The 20,562-nt window shown below is 44.3% G+C and overlaps 2 protein-coding genes across 5 annotated transcripts; one reads left to right on the top strand and one right to left on the bottom strand.

Annotated features, from left to right (window-relative positions):
* Positions 1-461: 461 nt before the first annotated feature.
* On the top strand, positions 462-10,000 carry LOC133848185 (serine/threonine-protein kinase Tao). Of its 4 annotated transcripts, none has more exons than XM_062283634.1 (13): positions 476-807; positions 2,659-3,047; positions 3,112-3,616; positions 3,685-4,041; positions 4,212-4,820; positions 6,448-6,621; positions 6,692-7,054; positions 7,115-7,237; positions 7,297-7,413; positions 7,487-7,660; positions 7,733-7,954; positions 8,027-8,145; positions 8,216-10,000. In XM_062283634.1, the coding sequence occupies exons 2-13, from the start codon at positions 2,818-2,820 to the stop codon at positions 8,337-8,339; spliced, it is 3,117 nt and encodes a 1,038-aa protein (XP_062139618.1). In that variant the 5' UTR covers positions 476-807; positions 2,659-2,817; the 3' UTR covers positions 8,340-10,000. The 4 variants fall into 4 exon arrangements, with proteins under 4 accessions (XP_062139619.1, XP_062139618.1, XP_062139617.1 ...); XM_062283633.1 differs by having other exon boundaries at positions 476-792; XM_062283636.1 differs by lacking the exons at positions 476-807; positions 2,659-3,047; positions 3,112-3,616; positions 3,685-4,041; positions 4,212-4,820 and adding an exon at positions 6,124-6,339 and having other exon boundaries at positions 8,216-9,556.
* Positions 10,001-11,040: 1,040 nt separating this feature from the next.
* On the bottom strand, positions 11,041-13,545 carry LOC133848193 (vacuolar protein sorting-associated protein 33A-like). The gene is made up of 2 exons (XM_062283645.1): positions 12,076-13,545; positions 11,041-11,966 (listed from the first exon to the last, which is right to left on the bottom strand). Exons 1-2 carry the CDS (start codon positions 13,510-13,512, stop codon positions 11,553-11,555), a joined length of 1,851 nt encoding a protein of 616 aa, XP_062139629.1. The 5' UTR covers positions 13,513-13,545; the 3' UTR covers positions 11,041-11,552.
* Between the last annotated feature and the right edge of the window lie 7,017 nt (positions 13,546-20,562).

Here is a 20,562-nt window from a genome sequence, read left to right on the forward strand (position 1 = left end):
GCGCCATCTATTGAACGCTTTTTTCGCCCTTGCTTTTTTCATGCTGATCAAAACTGGTTGTAATAGCATTTTGAAGATCTTTATAATATTTTAATACGTTAACAACGTAATATTAATAATCAAATACTTTTAAGGTTATTAAAAAACTTTGTTATAACTAAATTTTGTTTTTTTTTTATATAAATCGATTTATTTATGTAAAAAAATAAAAGCAGCCAATCTAATAAACTACAATTTGGTTACACTTTATACAAGATATGTTCAACATTTAAGGTCACACTTGTGAAAACGAAGGCAAACTATGGAAGGTAACAGCTGTTAATGCTCACAGTACTGATAAACAACATTTTAAAGCATTTGAACAAATTTGGTATTTTCAGTATTTCGGACTGCCAACTTGTTGCAAAAAATGAAAAAAGTGTGCAAAATGAAATTGCACAACACTTGACTCGCAATACATATATACTTATACATATATACGTAACTCATACAAATTAATTGAAGGAAAATTGGGAAAACGAAATGCAATGAGCAAAGTGAATATAATTGATCATATTTCGCTGTAACTTTAAACGGTATGCATTGCCAGTGTAAATATGTAAAACGCAACGCGTGTGCAGTGCAAGGCGATACATAGCAAAGCAAACAATACCCAGCAGCAGCAGCAAGCAGGCAGAGGCAGAGCAGCAGCAGAAAGCAGAGGCCGATCTGACGTGAAAGAAAAACGACGCATGCAGATGAAAAATGCCGCAGCCGTGTTGATAAATTAGCGAAAAGTGTTTAATTGCAAAAGTAAGCGGCATAAATGTAAGGAAAACATAATTTTCCATCGTTTTATCACATTTTCCACATGCATTTTGTTGCTGGCGCAGGCAGGCGAATGTCTAAATGTATGCGTGCGTGCGTGTGTGTTTGTTCCGTGCCTGAGTCTGTGTCTGTGTGCGTATTTTTGTGTGCGGGTGTGAGTAGATGAGTGCGCCGCAGCCGCTCAGCGAGAAAGAGCACGCACCATAGTTGTCTACATATAACTTCTGTTGTGTGTGTGTGTGTGCAATGTGCAAGCAAAACAATTTTATAATTGTACAAATTTGCCTTAAGACTCAAGTGACCCATATTACATAAAAAAAAAACACACACACATACAAATAAAACAACAAACGGCAAAATCAATTCGCATTTCTAAGGGCCACAAAAATTGCAAGCCGTCAAACAGCAACAAAAACAGCGACCCGCTGCTAACAGCGACGACAACGTCGACGTTGACTTCGCTGCCGTCGATGACGACGATGTCGCACTAGCAGCAGCGTCGTCGTCGTCGTGCGATTCGCCGTTTTGTATGTGTTTGTCCGCACCCAAAAAAAAAAAAGAAACGAGAAAAACGAAAAGAAATAGCACATACTACAAAACAAAAAGCAAAGAATATATCGCAGCAAATAAACATAAATGAAATCTAATTAATTAATGGAAAATTAAGAGGCGAGCATAATAAGACAAAAAGCCGTCAAATTAAATGAAAAAGCAACGTTACACAAAACTCAATTGAATGGGCTGCTGCTGTCGTCGCGGCGGCGCTGCGACGTAGACTGCGGCAGCGGCTGAGGAGTAAAGAGACAAAAAGACGGGGCGAATGCAAAACAACAACCGACACCGAACGTACATGCACACACACACATATGTTCACACTTACACACATGCATACACTCTTATTTATATGCGACTGTGAGCGAGAACGAGACATGGCTGCCTCTGTATGTGTGTGTGTGTATGAAAAATAGGCGTGTTACCGTTTTGCTTTTAAACAAAAAAAAAATCAGAATTCCAAACAAATCAAATACATAGTTTTAACAATTAGCACAACGGTTTGCCAATTTGTGTTAACCTAAAAAGTTCATTCAACAATCATTCAACAGTGACAAAAAGACGGCGCACAATGGAAAAAAATGCCAAGTGCTGCAACCCTTTTTTTTTCTGCTAGTTCTGTTGTTTTTTTTTTTCGTCTGCATGCGGTAGCCGCTAATAATTTCATGCCCATTATGAATTACGCAGGCACACATACATACATAAGTGTACATAGAGAAACATGCATAAACTATGCAATACATACAAACACGACAACATAAATATAAGGGGGAGAGAGTCATAAATATGCACGTGTGTTGATCGCTCGTCTGTCTCTGGTGGACAAAACAAAAGCTAAAGCTCGAACTCTGAATTTGAAGCTCGCGACACATGAATAAGAAGATTGCCCACAGATTTGTGTGTGTGTGTGAGTGTGTGGAGTCATGCGACGACTCTCTTTGGCATTCAAATATGCGTAGCTGGATGATGCACCGTTATTTTGGATCTCTCTCGCGGATTTGGTGAAAATAGTGCCAAAAGAGCGAAGCAAAAACATACACTCGCACACACAAAAGAACAATAAAAATAACACACATATTTTGTGATAAGCGGCTGCTCGTGTCGAATACTGAATGAGATACCGACTATGCATGTGTGTATGTGTGTGTGTGTGTGTGTGAATCATTTGATAGATCCGAAGGCGGCATACCAAAAAATAAAGTGTAAACTCCTTTTATCACTACAAAAATCATAGCAAGTGTGTACACACTGGCCAATGCACTCGCTAACTCACAGCTTTCAAATACTTTCGTTTTGCAGGATAGGGAAACATTGAACAAGAGGAATCATCAGAAGAAGACGAACAACAAAGCCAAACAAACGCGTTGTATTTACAACTAAAGAACAAGACAAGAATTAAAGCGAGCAGGAGAACAAGAGAGTGCTGGTGGTAAGGGAGGCATAACATGAATAACAGAGATGCCATCGGCACGTCCTGGTAGTCTCAAAGATCCGGAAATAGCCGATCTATTCAACAAACATGATCCGGAGAAAATCTTTGAGGATTTGCGTGAAATTGGCCATGGCTCCTTTGGGGCCGTCTACTATGCTCGCTGCAATCTCAACAAGGAGATTGTGGCCATCAAGAAGATGTCCTACACCGGCAAGCAGAGCCAAGAGAAATGGCAGGACATCCTCAAGGAGATACGGTAAGATAAACATGAGATCATTTCATTGAATTACAATTAACTTACTTTGGTTTTGCTTGGCCAGGTTCTTGCGTCAATTGAATCATCCGAATACGATTGAATACAAGGGTTGCTATCTCCGAGAATCTACAGCCTGGCTGGTGATGGAATACTGTGTGGGTTCCGCCTCCGACATCATTGAGGTACACAAGAAGCCATTGCACGAGGATGAGATCGCTGCCATTTGCCTGGGCGTGCTCAGTGGATTGAGTTATCTGCACTCCCTTGGGCGCATTCATCGCGACATCAAAGCGGGCAACATATTGTTGACGGACAACGGTGTCGTGAAACTGGCGGATTTTGGTAGTGCAGCCATCAAATGCCCAGCAAATAGTTTCGTCGGCACACCATATTGGATGGCGCCAGAGGTGATACTGGCCATGGATGAGGGTCAATACGATGGCAAAGTGGATGTCTGGTCGCTGGGCATTACGTGCATTGAGTTGGCCGAACGCAAGCCTCCATACTTCAATATGAATGCCATGTCCGCACTTTATCACATTGCCCAGAACGAATCGCCCACGTTGCCCGTAATTATCAAACATTTATCACTTTATGACAGTTGTATTCTAATCGAATCCCAATTGAAATTGTGCAGAAAAACGACTGGTCGGATACGTTCTACAATTTTGTGGACCTCTGCCTAAAGAAGACGCCAGCGGAGCGACCCTCATCGGCCAAACTGTTGCAGCATGCGTATGTGACGCGTCCGCGATCGGAGACGGTGCTGCTCGAGCTGATTGCACGCACCAAATCGGCGGTGCGTGAGCTGGACAACCTCAACTATCGCAAAATGAAGAAGATACTCATGGTGGACACATGCGAAACGGAGAGCGCTGTCGGCGACACCGATGATCAGCAGGACGACCATGCCGGAGGCGACAGCAGCAAGAGCAATAGTATTACTTCCGAACACTCCATACACTCCGTGGGTGTATCGGCGGCCAGTAGTCAGGTGAGGATGGACAGGGCATGTATAGAGAGAGATCCGATCTATCTGCACGTTTAAATTGCTGCAATGTTGAAGTAGATCATTTGGCCAGTTAACATTCATTGTATAGCTTGCTTTTATTTACAAACTGAATATTGAAAGCTAATCAAAAGAACTTGGTTGCGTCTCCACAGAGCTCCTCGTCGAATTCCATACCGGCTGCAGCGCAAAATCACCACCATATCGGAGCGCATCACCATCAGGCTGCCGCTGTGGCCGCCGCCATGCATCATCAGCGCGAGCTGCAGCAGCAACAGCATCAGCATCTGGGCAACTGGTCCAATGCCCAGCAGCAGTCGCAGTCTGTTGTGGCCGGTGGAGGAGGCGGCGGCGCCGTTTCGCGCAACTCGTCGCGACATCGCAATCTGCCGCCGTTGCCCAACATCATGCACAGCATGAACAACAATGTGACGCCTACGAATTCGGCATCTGTGGTGCCGGCGCCAGCTCCAGCGCCGTCCTCCATGTCCGTGATGCCGCCCCATTTGGGCGTCGCCCTCGGCCATGGCACCGTGGGAGGCGGTAGCAGCAGCGGCGGTTCGCCGGCAGGCGGAGATCATCGCTTGCCGGGATTGGGACCGCGCTATCTATCAACGCCAGCCGCACAGGCGGCGGTGTATGCGGCCACATCGGCATCCTCGCAGGCGGCCATCTCCAATGCGGTCAACGATCATGGACCCAACAATTTTGCCACCATACGGACCACCAGCATTGTGACCAAGCAGCAGAAGGAGCACATGCAGGTGCGTTTAAATATTTTTCGTATTTTTTTAAACATGCAGTGTGGTGCACTCAAAAATGTTGTCTGTTGTGCCCACTGTAGTAGTTACAAGAACAACAACAACTACAAAAATTCATTGCGTGTGTCTGTTTTAGTATATTTTAGAATTTCGTATTTAAGCTGTAGTTTAGTATTTAGTTAAGGGCTGCTTTGCATTCACACAACATTGATGCATCGATATCGCTGTTAAAGATCGCTCGAAATCAAAATCTATCGATAATCAACTCTCGCTCTTTCATCGCTGTCATCGTCACTCTTTCGTGAATGCTCTGTGTGTACTCATGTCCTTTCCAGCAGCTCCCCCCTCGTCATACCACCCACCAACCATTCCCTGTTGCCCGTTTTTTTTGCTTTCCTTGATCGTTGCTCTCGCTCGCTCGCTCGTTCGTTCGTTTCGTACACGTTCCTCGTTCTAACTATTGCTCTCTGTCTCTCTACTACTACATGCAATTCTCTCTCTCTTTGTTGTTGTTTTTATTGTATATCCCGCATAACAAATATAGGCGCGCTATAACTTCTGTTCACATCTGCTGTGTGGTGGCGGCAGCGACGCGAGCGGGAGTGGAAAGGGGAACGGGGGCTGTAGCTCTTATTGCTGTTGTTGTTACTGCTGCTGTTGCTTCTTCAGCGAGCCGGAAGCTGCTGCTGATCTTGATGACCATGATGACGGTGGCGACTTCTTCCACAAGAAGCACACAAAGCAAATCCACAGCCAAAGCCAAAGCCAACATCAACACAAACTAAACCATTTCCCCTGTGTGATTTCCTAAAAACCAATCAAGATAAAAAGAAAAGACAATTGCAGAAAATACAATAGAAATTAATAGTATTAATGTGCATGCACATGCGTGTGTGTGTGTGTGTGACGAGTCCATGACAATAAAATGCGAAATAAATAAATTTAAGTAAACAAATTAAAAAACAAAAACACAAATTGTTGAATTGTTTGCAAATGAAGTGAGTGCATCACACGCACCACACATCCAAGCACTTAAACCCACTTGCACTCACACATGCACACTTTCACCCAAACAGCAGAGCACACACAGACACACAGAAATACGCCCCCTCTTTCGCACTCGATGCACCGTTGTGTCGTTCTCTTTAACTCCCATCCACGCACACTACTCACTCTCTTTTCCTTTTGCACTGCGCTTGCACACGCACACATACACACACGCAGCTTGAGCTTGAGCTTCACTTTGAGCTTTGACATCTGTCCGCCATTTGTCGTGTCGCATTTTGTATTTTGCGCTATGCGAAAATTGTTCAAGTTTTATTTGTTGGTTTAGTGTTTAGTGTTTCATTGTTGTTATCACTATGTTCCTTGTTTCCTAGTTATTATTATTGTTTTAAGCAAAAATATTACAAACCGGAAACATTCTTGATAGTATAGTCTAATCTAAAATATGCATTTCTTTGCTCGTTGCCTTTGCTCCAGTTTGGAGGTTAAGGCCGATTGGGCGCTTAACGAAAGTTTTGTAAGTTAAATGTTTATGTTGAATGTTGTTTACTATTAATGTTAATGCACCACACACACTTTGTTAACTTGCTTATGTTTGAACTGTACAAATGGCTTTGAAATGCAGGAGGAGATGCACGAACAAATGTCGGGATACAAGCGGATGCGACGTGAGCATCAGGCGACGCTCCTGAAGCTCGAGGAGAAGTGCAAGGTGGAGATGGAAACGCACAAATCGGCGCTGGACAAGGAGTATGATAATCTATTGCATAATTTCACCAGAGAACTGGATCGTCTCGGGGTAAGTTTTGAAGAAAAACTGTTTTTGTATACTATAATTAATCCTTTATCATGTTGGTATCATGTGACAGGCCAAGCATCAGCAGGACTTGGAGCGACGCTCGAAGCAGACGACAACGGCCGAGAAGAAACTACATAAAGAGATTACGTTGAAGCAGGAGGGAGATCGCAAGGCGTACGATTTGAATCGCAAAAAGGAATACAAAGCGAACAAGGAGCGCTGGAAACGTGAACTCTCGATGGACGAGTCGACGCCAAAGCGACAGCGTGATTTAACCTTGCAATCGCAAAAGGATAATCTAAAGCAGCACGAGGCACAGGAGGAGCAACGCATGCTGCAGGCCCAAAAGCAATACATTGAGCTCGAGATGCGCAAATTCAAGCGAAGACGCATGATTCTGTTGCACGATCTGGAGAATCAGCTTTTGCGCGATGTAAGTGACGATTTAGCTATCTTAATACAACCATTGCACTCATTATATGCTTTTTTGCAGGAGCTGAGCAAGAAACAACATCAGCTGGAACAGGCGCATGGCATGCTGTTGAAACACCACGAAAAGACACAGGAGCTGGAGTATCGCCAACAGAAGAGCGTGCATCAGTTGCGCGAGGAACAGGTGCGCATTCTTATTATCCCTATAATTCTCTCATAACTAATTCGATGTGTATTTCGCAGATAAACAAGCAACACGACACGGAGTTGCACAATCAAAAAGACTATATGGATCGCATCAAGAAGGAGCTGGTGCGCAAGCATGCGCTCGAGCTAAGACAACAGCCCAAGAGCCTTAAGGTAACGATACAAAGATAGAGTTCGGATCACAAATAACTATGCTAATACATAAATTATTGCTTGTGCTTTGCAGCAAAAGGAGCTGCAGATACGTAAACAGTTTCGCGAGACGTGCAAAACGCAAACGAAACAATATAAACGCTACAAGGCGCAAGTGCTGCAAACGACACCCAAAGAACAGCAGAAGGAGGTTATCAAGCAGCTTAAGGAGGAGAAGCATCGCAAGCTCACGCTGCTGGGTGAACAGGTGCGTCTGCCCGTCTACTTATTAACTTGTCATATAAAATTAAACTAATCTGTGTATCGTTTTTCTTCACAGTATGAACAAAGCATTTCCGACATGCTCCAAAGTCAAAGTTATAAACTGGACGAGAGTCAAGTGATCGAGTGCCAACGTACCAATGAGCAATTGGAATACGAACTGGATATGCTCACAGCCTATCAGAACAAGAACAAGAAGCAGGCGCAGGAGCAGCGCGATCGTGAGCGTCGCGAGCTCGAGAATCGTGTTAGCGTGCGGCGTGGCCTCTTGGAGAATAAGGTAGACAGACATCTGAATCATTGATATACCATTTCATTCCATATTAATATCTATCGTATCTGCCTCCATTAGATGGATGGCGAACTGCAGCAATTCAATCTGGAACGTGCCGAGCGATTGCGTATGAAACACGAGAAGCATTCGAAAGAATTGGAAGCTTTTGATAATGAATCAATAGCCTTAGGTTTCAGGTTAGTTTCAATATATATTATACACTGTAATTTGTCAATTAATAATAACTGTTTCATATTCATTCCACAGCACTTTATCACTAACTGAGGTATCACGCGAGACCTATCCGGATGAGGAGGGTAGTCTGTCTGGTTCCATGATTAGTTTAGCCCATAGCAATAGTTCAACAAGTTTTCCGGCTGGTTCGCTATAGCATAGACAACAACAACAGCAACCGCAACCATATAGTAATATGAACTATTATAATTTTAATGGAAATTTTAAAGCAAACACTACATCAACAACAACAAATGCAACTGCAACAGCAACAACAACAACAACATCAACAACAAATAAAGCCCGACATAAGCAACTATAACAAGAATTAATAATAGCAATAATAATACTAAATAATACATACATAATGACATCATATTCAATCTAAAAAAGCTATGCGACTTTTGCAGCAGCATTCAGCAGGACAACAAAAGAAATTTATATAAATCATTGCAACACAAGTATTTTCTAATCGTTAAAAATAACAACAAGATCAACCACAACAATGACGCTGCAATAATTTTGTATTGAACTAAAAGACGAAATCAATTCAACCAACCACACATAACAAATTTAACACAATTTAATACAAAACAAATATTACAACAAACAAAACAAAAAAGATGAATACATCATTTAAATGTAAGCCTTTATTGTCATACATAAACGAAAAACAAAACAAATCGCAATAATATAACAACAACAAACATACAGGCAGCAACAAAATTATCGAGAGACAAACACACAAAAATGATAAGAAAATGTTTAAGTTTTTATTTAGAAATTTTGATATTACCATAACAATTAAATTAATTTCTTTGTTATTATCGCGAATTGCAAAAATGTTTGAAATGTGTGTTGTTTTTATCTTTTGTTGCTCGCAATTCCTAACAACAACAACAACAAATATAACAAGCACGAAAAGAGAAGGCATGAAAATCTCCAACGGGAGCAGCAGGATATACACGAATTCGTGTATTCCCTAAAGGATCGACCCGACTGTAATCGCAGCGAAGAAAATGATAAAATAAATAAAAAAAGAGAATGAAAGAAACTCCTCCATTCCGACGAGGCAACAAGAGGAGGAGAAAAGGGGAAGGATAAAGGATAATTGCTTAGCGCCATTTTTGCATGTTGTTGAATTCAAATTTTGCAATTTTCAATTTTTTATGTTACGTTTTCGTTCGTTCAGACTTGCTATACATAACAAAAAAAAAAAAAAGAAAAAAAACACAATTAAGTAAACAAAAAACTGAGAAATAAAAGAAAAGATAAATAACTAAAAGTAAGCCTATTATAGACTTAATTAATGCAAATTGCAAAATGCTTAGTCAAAAACAATAAAAATTGTATAGAGAATTAAATGCATATAAATGTTTAATTAATTACAATTTATGTTTATGTGAGAAGTTCTTTTTTTTTTGTTGTCGTATACATAATACAAATAAAAAATAAAAATACAAAATAATTATACACACACACAACACTTACACTTACACTTACACATACACACACACAATCCCCCGGATCTTAAGATATAAAATTTAACATTTGTAGCAATAAAATTTTTAGTAAACAAAAAATGATAACAAATGATAAAAAGCGAAAAACAAAACAAACAAAAAAAGAAAAGAAAACAATTTTTCCGTTAGCAATTAATGAATAATTTTATCTATCAATCGATAAAGACGTGAGCGAATGGTTTAGATATGTATGAGAAAGAAAAAAAAACAAAAGAAACAAACATAAAGAAAATAAAACTGACATTGGGGTGGCACTAATATGATATAATATATGAGAATATGATAATTATGAGAATATTATTATGATTTTGAATGTGTATTAGTATTATTCTAGTTACTTTTACATGGATTTATTAACAACAACTGCAACAGAAACAACAACAATCACTGAAATTAACAAATTCAAAGAACATTAACCTCCTTGTAACATGGGTTAGACAGAGACAGAGACAGCAACAGTTCGCTGATGAGTGAGAGTGGGAGCGAGAGCGCGATGAGAAGGAAGAAGCAGTTGGATAAATATGGGAAAATGCAAGAGGGGAACAGAAAACAAAACAGAACATACATATGTAATATTTTTTATGTTTATAAAATTGTTTTTTTTTTTTTTTTATATAATTATTATTATTATTATTGATAAATTGTATTTTTGAAGTGGACAAAACGAATAACAATTTAATTGATACACACGTCAATAAAATAAAACAAAATAAAAAATACAACATACAAAAAAACGAAAGCAAACATGACTACGCACATGCATTTTTAATAACATCGATGAAGATCAAATATCTCTGGAGGAATACTGGGCCATAGGAAATCGTCAATCTATTAATTCATATCGCTGGAGGAATCAAAACTGGTCATCTATGGGTAAGGATTAAGAATCTAATCTATATAGGATTTATATGAAATATCATATAATTGATGTTTTTCTACGTGAATGTCTACATATGTATAAGTTTTTTCTTCTCACTTCTATATCCGTCACAAAGAAAACCTTGGGGTTTCTATGTCTGAGCTGGACTTTGAATTTACATTTATTGAACTCAATAAACTTATGCATAGTGTTTATATATAGCATATAGGTTTAACAATACAATTCTTCAAAAAGTATACAAAGATATACTTAAGTGTGTTTCAGTTTGTGTAGTTTTTAATTCTTTGTTGTATGCAATAAGCTGACCGCGGAATGTTTTTGCCAAGCAATTCCCTAAGGAGTATTCACTCTATCTTTCTCTGTCGTTCTCTCGATGTCTTTCTTACTTTACAAGTGTATAAAGATTATATAAATATATATGTATATATATGTTTTTAGATGTAATTTGTGTGTGGGGGATTTCATGGTTATATTTATGTAGTATCTGTAATAACATCTAGAGAGGTTGTATCTACAAATCGCGAGTTGCAAGAGCCCCATTCAAACTGTACACATATAAAATATATAGTATGACATATATGGTATTTAGGAGTTATCATCTATAATCTGGATATACATAAATAGTTGATTAATAATAAGAATTATTATATGCCGTTATCGAATCTTCGCGTTGTGTATAGAAAAATAACATTTATACACACAGAATATATCTATTTATATATGTTTGTGTGTATATATATATATATATAATTTAGAGCAGACATCTTCTATGTGTGGTGGTCTACTCTGGCATCGGTTGCTTTACTGTCGTCATCGGCTTGGGTTTGTAGCCAGCACTGCGCTGTTTGGGCTGCTTTGGCTGGCACATTTTTGGTCATGGCTTCAACGGGATGGAGGCGTTGCGACCCCGCGACATGCCGCAGCTGACGGACAAGCGATGCGCCTCCAGGCGACTGAGGCGCTGCCTTCACGATCCCATCACGCTCTCGAGGAACGTGCGCTTATTGATGATCTTCGTTGTCGCAATCAGAAACTGCACATTGTTGTCCTCCTGCGCCGCCAAGAATCGCAGCGCCGCAATCTCCGCAAACGTGCAGCCGCCCACGAAGAGCACGAGCACCACACGTCGCGCATGCAATAGCGATGTCTCGCTGGGCGTGCCGCCGCCTCCATGACGTCCCCCGATGCCAATTAGAGGCACTTGGAAGTCCTCGAACGTCGGGCCGGGCAGATTGTTGATCTGGCTCTTGAGCGACTGCCAGCCAAGCGGCTTCAGCGAGTGCTCGACGAGGCGAGCGGTCAACGGAGCATAGAAGCTGTGCACGTAGCTGATGTCCTTGGGATTCACCTCGACGCTGTCGTCCACGGTCAGGTGAAGTGTCTGCAAAAAGGTTGAAATGTTTTAGCTGAAGTCTACAAAAGTCTAATAAGAGTGGCAACTGCACGAATCTAAACACGGACTGTGGATGCTATAATCCCTGGATAATCACCTTGCGCAGCACGGCGTAAGCACGCAATTTGGTCTGGGCATGCAGCAGACCCGCCTTCTCTAAATTGCTGATGGTCAGCAGCACCTCCAGCCCATAGACGTGGGCCAGTTCGCGCTTGTAATGGTTGAGCACGCGCTCCTTGAAACCGGAGGCGGCGGCACACTGCAGACAAATCAGGCGCAGCACATTGTGTAGCTCCGAGTGGCGAGCAATGAGATCCTCAATGTACGAGCTCGGCTTGTCGATGTCCGCACACACCATGAACTCCTGCTCGGCGGCGAGGTCATCGTTGAAGGCATAGCTCTTCAGTTGCTCATCGATCAGACCCGCGATGGCTGTGTGATCCGAGGGGGCACGCTTCTGTTCTGTCAACTGTTCCAAACGATCGTAAAAGCTGCTGAGATTTATCTTTTGCTGCTGGGAATTCGAATTCAACTGCTCCCGGATTTCCTTCACCTTGCGCACGAGCAGCATGCGGACCTCGTTAAAGTTCTTGTTGCGCAACTCCGCATACAGCTCCTCGCCCGAGTGCAGCATCAGCGTCTTGCGCTGTCCTCTGTCCGACAGCAAGCGTTCCGACTCCTCAGCAGCACGGACAGCAGTCGCAGCTGTGGACGACGAATTGACTGCATTGTAGGAGGGAAAATGCTCAGCGGGGAGCGTCAGTTGATTCTGTCGTATGCCATAGAACTCATCAATCAGTCCCTCGTATGTTAATTGGGTGGCCAGCGGCGACAGAAGATCGATGCCACGATCCAACAGAATGAGCTGATCGATGGCGCCCTTATCGCCGTTGTACAGTGACTTCTCATCGATGGCCAGCTGCTTGGCATGATCCCACACCAGCTGCGCCTGCACACCCTTGCCATAGATCTTGGGTATGCGTCCGTAGAGACGCTGCAGTTGCACCAATCCAATGGCCGCCTGATACAGCGCTGTGGTGTCGCCATCGATGCTGACATCACGATATGCATGCAGCATTTCCATGCTCACCACATCCGCATCGAGGGGCAGAAAGTTCCAGGGCAACTCCTCAAGCCGTCCAAATGCGCCCATCACCTCTTTGTTCTCCAGATGCTTGATGCACAGACACGAGCGCCGTGGCATGAAGAGAATGTGAAATTGCCGGCCATGTTGACTGTTGGTTTTCACATGCGCAACCAGCTGATCCATGAGCGCCACCTGTGGCCGCACAATGTACACAATGTTGCTTAGCTTCTTGGGGAAACGCATCTCCGGCTTAAGGGGCAACAAATCAATAGAGCGCTCTGTAAAGAGATTCAGTTTGGTCACCAGACCGAGTGGCCCAATCATTGCCTCGTCCAGCACAATCACTTTGGAGCCATGGATGGCGTCGAGCTGTTGCACCAGCTCGCGGCATGCGGACTCCTGCAGCAGTTGCAGATTGACGCGGTCACTCTTCAAGTGAGGAAACATAATTTGCTATGTTTGTTTTGTTGTTGTTTACACTGTTTGATGTTCCTTTTACTTTTCTATTCGCTTTTTGTGGGTGGGTGGCAAACTCTCCAGTTCTAGCTGTAACTGCAACTTGCTACGTCCACGTACCGACCGAGCGCTCACTCATTACTGTGCCCAAGCAAATAGCTGATAAGCAACTATAACAAGAATTAATACTAGCATAATATTCAATCTAAAAAAAGCTATGCTGCTTTTGCACCAGCATTCAGCAGGACTTCTAAAGAAATTTATATTAATCATTGCAACACAAGTGTTGAGGCTAGCGTATTGTAGGTGAGTGGCACATGCTTTTCGCTCACCAACAATGGGCTCGAGCGTAAGAAAGCACTCAAGTTCTAGTGTTCTCAACTTCTCTCTCTCCCACAACTCTCCACCGCAGAGCGCCGCTCGGCACTAGATCAGCGAAATGCCGTCGGCATTTTGCTAGGTCAGTGTCAAATTTCGTTTCTTGAACAGCGGTCACTTAATCTACCCCCTGTGCGATTTTCTTTGTATGATAATAACCCGCAAGTTTAAATATATATATTGTGATAAAAACGCGAGTGTTTTATTTCTCAACGGGAAAAGCTTATGTCGGGATTTTCAGCGCAACCGCATTCACTGGTCCTTCGAGCTGGATCTGAACCAGCGACCTATGGACCTTCCGGGATTTATTCACGACTATTTACATCCAGAACCCGAGACTGTCGGAAGTTCAGAAACTTTTCAATCTCAACTCCAAGATCAGCGGTGAAGCCCATGCCATTGTGTCAAAGTCTCCTTTGACAAAAGATGGGTTTCAGTCGGCGTGGTCCAGCTTGACTGAGTGTTTCGAGATCAAACGGGTTCAGCTATTCAGGAGCTGCAGAACACCATTCAAGGGTGCCTGACAGCCTTAGAGCACTCGAAGATTAACATAGAGAATTGGGATTGAATCCTGGTTTTCTTGTGTTCTTCGAAGCTCCCCAAGTTGACCCTTTCTCTCTGGGAACACTCGATCCAAAACAAGAGCGACATTCTAACGTGGGTTGACATGTACGCTTTTCTTCTAGAGCGGTATCGTACCCTATAAGCGATAGCGGAAGTGTCATCCAGCACGAACGCTCCGACGGTTTCACGAGCCTCACGCCTCTTTTGAGAGTAGGGTGACTTCGAAAACCCAGTCCTGCAAATTGGGTTCCCGGGAGAATTATCCGATTCGCTAGTGCCCTCGTTTTCTTCAGATGGGTGTCAACGATAGGGTCAATCACATTAAGCAATAAAAGCTGTGTTCGAATTGATTCGCACGAGGCCATATCTTGGCCGAGTGCACAAGTGCGCACAGCTGCTGTACATGCAAGGGTCGTCATCATCGAGTGAACCCGACGCCGACAGTCACAACCCCCACTCCATCTCCGATACAGTCCACTCCTTCCCAGTCAGCTAACGTCCAGTCATTCCTGGCAGTTAACACACAAGGTGTTCTGCTGAGCACAGCTGTTATTCACGTCTGCCATCTCGGCGTCCGCTATACAGCTCGGCCTCTGATCGATTCCGGATCAGAGGCCATCTTCCTTTCTGAGAGAATGTTCAAGCACTTGAGGATGTCATATACATCCGTGCAAGCCCACGTCTCTGGGCTGACTCAAGCTGTGACAGCCCAGCCCCGGAAGTATTGCCAATTCTTAATTGGCTCCCCTGTCAGACCAGATTTGCACATTGAGGCGTCGGCGTACGTCCTTCCCCAGTAAGCGGAGAATCTGCTCTCATGCACCATCCCACAAGCAATCCTCGATAATCTGCCAAGCATCCAGCTGGCAGACCCCAAGTTTTTTGAGAGTTCGCAGATTGATGTGTTCCTAGGCGCTGATATCCTCCCGTCCATTCTGCTCGGCGGCTCTCATCCTAACGTTTGTGGGACCCTCCTTGGCTAAGAGACCATTTTCGGTTGGATCCTGACTGGCCCTGTGTTGAGCGAACTCCGCCATTAGAGGAACTCCTCTCCAAATATTGGGAGGTGGAGGACCTTCCGGCTAGCCCATCGAAAGAGTCTGACCTTGTCTGTGAGGCTAATTTCAACGCCACGACCGTGCGAACCTCAACTGGTCGCTATATGGTCACGCTCCCATTTTGCGATCCTGGTCACATTGACCTGGGTCCCTCGAGAACTACCGCTCTCGCTCAGTTCCTGAGAAACGAGAGCCGTTAAAGAGAAACGACTCTCTGAAGGAACAATAAAGCACCGCAAAGCTTCGCGTTGTTTTTAACGCCTCCAGCCCGACATCAAACGGGAAGAGTCTGAACGACATCCTTCACACTGGGCCGATCCTTCAATCTAACCTAACCATTCAAATCCTGAATTGGAGGTTCTTCCAATTCGTTTTCAATGTCGACATCACCAAGATGTATCGGCAAATCCTTGTAGACTCCAAACACACCCGGTTTCAAAGGTTGCTCTTCCGTACGCGAGACGAAAAGTTGTGCGACTTTTAACTCAACACAGTCACCTTCACCTGAGCTTCGAACAGCGCTCGAAAGTGCTGGGTTCCCCTTGCGTAAGTGGACCTCGATCTCGAAAGATGTGCTGAAGAGCATCCCTAAGGAACACTTGCTCAGTGCAGACTTCCTCGAAATCGATGTCGCAGATCGCCAAGCCGTTCGACCCAGCAGGTTGGCTTGCTCCCGTGATCATTTGGGCCAAGATTTTCATGCAGGAAAGCTCTCCTGCTGGCAGATTTGTCCGCCACCCTCCTTCCACACCTTCCCACACCCGAGACTGAGACGTACCTGAGGACAGATTCCACAATAGTTCTAGCGTGGCTGGATAAGCAGCCATGCAAGTGGACCTCTTTCGTGGCTAACCGAGTGGCTAAGATTCACTCGGTGAATGGCACTTGGCAACTTGTTCGTTCCGAACATAATCCAGCCGATTTGGCGACGCGCGGCGTCTCGCCGCAAGAGCTATTGGCCAGTCGCCTTTGGTGGCAGGGGCCTGAGTGGCTAACGCACTCACCAGCGCAGTGGCCTTCACCAGTCATCGGACTCGATACTGAATTGGAGGGTCGAGCGGTGAAGGTCCAAGCAGCGCAAGTCCTGTGTGAGGTTCGATCGAGCGCTCAGGGTGTTTGCGTATGTGCGGAGGTTTGCCCAGCGTTGCCGCCATCCCAAAATCTCGTTTCCAGAGACGCTCAGCTCTCAAGAGCTTGCTGAAGCTCAGAAGAAGCTGGTAGTACAGGCTCAGAATCGGGTATACACGAAAGAGTGTGCTTCGTTTAAACGGGTCAAGTGATATTCTGAGCTTGAATCCGTTCCTTGACAAGCAAGGGGTTCTGCGTTCCTGTGGACGCGTAAGAGCGTCCACCTCCTTATCGTACGACGAACGGCATCCCGTAATACTCCCGTTCAATTGCGTGTTTTCGCGCCTCCTGGTTTCCTTCACGCATCAAGCCATCCTCCATGGAGGCAACCAATTGGTGATGCGGCTGGTCCGAACCAAGTACTGGATTCCCAAGCTAAGGAGTTTGGTGAAGAGAGTAATTGGAGCATGCAAGTCCTGTGTGATACATCGCCGCAAGCTCCAGTGGCAGCTGATGGGCGATCTTCCAATTGCTCGGTCGACCTTTTCGTGATAATTTACCAACACCGGAGTAGACTTCGCCGGTCCCTTCGAGATTACGAAGGGTTATGTATGTGTCTTTGTGTGCTTCAGCACCAAAGCAATCCATCTTGAGCGACCATGGATCTGACAGCGGAGAAGTTCTTGGAAGCTTTTTCCCGGTTGGTGGCACGGCGTGGGTGCGCTCTTCACATTTACTCTGACAACAACGGTCGGAGCCTCCTTAATTTTGTCCAAAGATCTTATGGAGAGCACCCGCAATCTGGTCCTCACCAAACACAGCCATTAAGGTCCTGCATGACATTTCAACCCACCTGGTGCCCCTCATATGGGGGTCTCTGGGAAGCAGACGTCAAGAGTTTCAAGACGCATTTCTACAAAACGGTTTCCTCCGTAAAATATACGTACGAGGACCTCTCAACCCTCCTGGCGAAGATTGAAGCGTGCCTCAATTCGCGGCCTCTGTCTCCCATGTCAGAGGATGTAAGCGACTTGGTGGCCCTCAGTCCCGGTCTTTTCCTGATCGGGGGTCTGCTACTCTCCATGGCGGAGCCAGAATCAAGAGAGGATGTGGAGTCCATCCGCAATCGCTAGCAACGGCTCAAGGCTCTCCATCAGCATATCTGAGTGCGATGGAAGAATGAGTATTTGAAGGAGTTGCATAAGCGGAATAAGTGGCAGTCACCCTCACGCGACCTCTAAATCGGTGACATGGTGATTATCAGAGAGGAGAATATCCCACCACAAGAATGGCGCCTTGGTCGTGTGCCCGGGCGCAGACGAAAGGGTCCGCGTGGTGGACATTAAGACATGTCGTGGTGTTTTCCGTCGACCAGTTGCAAAGCTGATCCTCCTTCCACTCTTCTCTCTACTGCCATCCACTATCCTGTGGTTTCTCATCCGGCTTAGACCGGGCCATATTCATTAAATCCATTGTTTTCTTCTTTTTCTATTCCTTTCTTTTTTCTTTTTTTTCTCTTTTCTTGTTCTTCCTTTTCATCCCATTACAGTTCACCATGGCGTCCTCCAGAAGCTCATCCTGATCCCTCTCCGATGAGGTGTGCTTGAGAAGGCTTTTCTCACCAGCACGCCCCATTTCGCCTCCAACAGCCGTCTCTCCGCCGAGACAAATCGCCCCGATGGAGACAGAGCCCACCGGTTACTCCGCGTGGGGTTTCCCTGCCTCGCCAGGTCACCCTCCAGCGGGGCGGGTATGTGCCTTCCGGCACAGACTCGTTCCGCTGTAGGGTGTGCCGCGGTGTCCACGCACTGCGCAAGTGTCCGCGGTTTGCCCAGCTGACGCCAGAGAAGCGGCTCCAGGCAGTACTTGTCAATAAGTACTGTCCCAACTGCTTGGCTCATCAGCAGTCCGGGGGCACTTGCCGCAGCGGTGGACGGTGCGCCAACCCAGGGGCCGACGCGACAACCGGCACCCTCCCGAGGAAGACCACCAATCTCGACCCAGATCAACAGGCCCACTGCCCCACACACCAGGCCCATGTCTAGCCCTGCCATGACGTTGACGGCACTACTTCAGTGCAAGGGAGTGAGCATTCTCCCCACCGCGGCGGTCTGGCTAGACACGGGGAAGACGGCCTTCGAAGCACGAGTGCTCTTGGATCCGTGCTGTCCAGTAAGCCCCATAAGCAAGTCGATGGCAGTGGCCATGGGCCTCTCAATCACTCGCGTGGGCGCTGAAGGAGTTTGCACGGCGACGTTGCGCTCCAAGACGTCACCCATGAGCAAGGAGGTCGTCTTGAAGACGGATCCACAGTTGCGGACATCGACGGCCACCAGGACTGTCACGCCGTCCTAGCCCAGTTTTTTCAGCAACCTCGTGTTGGCTGACAAGGACTGGTTCCGCTCGGCATCGGTCTCTGCGGTCTTCGGGGCTGACGTGTACCCGGAAATAGTGTTGCCGGGTATCCTCCCTAGCCAACGCGGACTTTCTATGGCGCATAATTCCCCACTGGGGTCTTGCAATCCCAATATTGCAAGGGGGGAGAATGTTGAGGCACACTCTCCGCTCCACCGACCGAAAAGCACTCAATGCTTTTCGCTCACCAACAATGCGTTAGAGCGTAAGAAAGCACTCAAGTTCCAGTGCTCTCAACTTCTCTCTCTCCCACAACTCTCCACCACAGAGCGCGGCTCGGCACTAGATCAGCGAAATGCTATCGACATTTTGATAGGTCAGTCTCAAATTTCGTTTCTTGAACAGCGGTCACTTAATCTACCCCCCTGTGCGATTTTCTTTATATGGGTAATTCCAAAACGGAATAAACTGAAACAATTTTGAAAATGAGAAAAGTTTATTTTTATAGCTCTAGATAAGTACTTTAATTAGAGCTAAGAATGGTTTTTGAATTTTTTTTCTGTTTTGTTTTCTGTTGTGATAATTGCAAAAATTAACCAATTCGTACTCAAAACCAAAAAATTAACGAAATTATATATTTTATCGGAAAACAGATCAAGTTCCTAAAATCAATCTTAGCTCTAAATATAGTGCTTATCTAGAGCTTTAAGAAATAAAGTGAATGTTTATTCACTTATTTTTAACATTGTTTCAGTTTATGTTATTTTCACTGCAGTGCACTGTAAAGTCTCGTACGGGACAAATTTCGCCATGGAATTACCCATATGATAATAACCCGCACGTTTAAATATATATATTGTGATGTAAACGCGAGTATTTTTATTTCTCAACGGGAAAAGCTTTTGTCGGGATTTTCAGCGTCACCACATGCAACAATTATTTTCTAATCTTTAAAAATAACAACAAGATCAACCACAAAAATGACGCTGCAATAATTTTGTATTAAACTAAAAGACGAAATCAATTCAACAAACCACACATAACACATTTAACAGAATTTAATACAAAACAAATATTACAACAAGCAAAAAAAAAGCAAGCAAGTTAGAAAGCTACAGTCGAGCCTACTTGAAACAAACTTGATCTTCGTGCAAACATAACAAATGCTGTCGAGAAAAAAAATATAGCTCTATCTCTTATTGAGTCTGAGATCTAGGTCTTCATACGGACAGACACACAGACGGACATGGCTAGATCGTCTCGGCTGTTGACGCTGATCAAGAATATATATACTTTATAGGGTCGGAGATGCCTCCTTCTACCTGTTACATACATTTCCTGTCGGCACAAAGTTATAATACCCTTCTACCCTATGGGAAGCGGGTATAAAAAGAGAATGAAAGAAACTCCTCCATTCCGACGAGACAACAAGAGGAGGAGAAAAGAGAAAGGATAATTCCTTAGCGCCATTTTTGCATGTTGTTGAATTCAAATTTTGCAATTTTCTATTTTTTATGTTACGTTTCGTTCGTTCAGACTTGCTATACATAACAAAAAAACAAAAAGAAAAGAAGGGAATAAACCCAATTAAGTAAACAAAAAACTGAAATATAAAAGA

The sequence above is a fragment of the Drosophila sulfurigaster genome, chromosome X, assembly GCF_023558435.1.
Source record: "Drosophila sulfurigaster albostrigata strain 15112-1811.04 chromosome X, ASM2355843v2, whole genome shotgun sequence".
Classification (NCBI taxonomy): Eukaryota; Metazoa; Arthropoda; class Insecta; order Diptera; family Drosophilidae; genus Drosophila; species Drosophila sulfurigaster.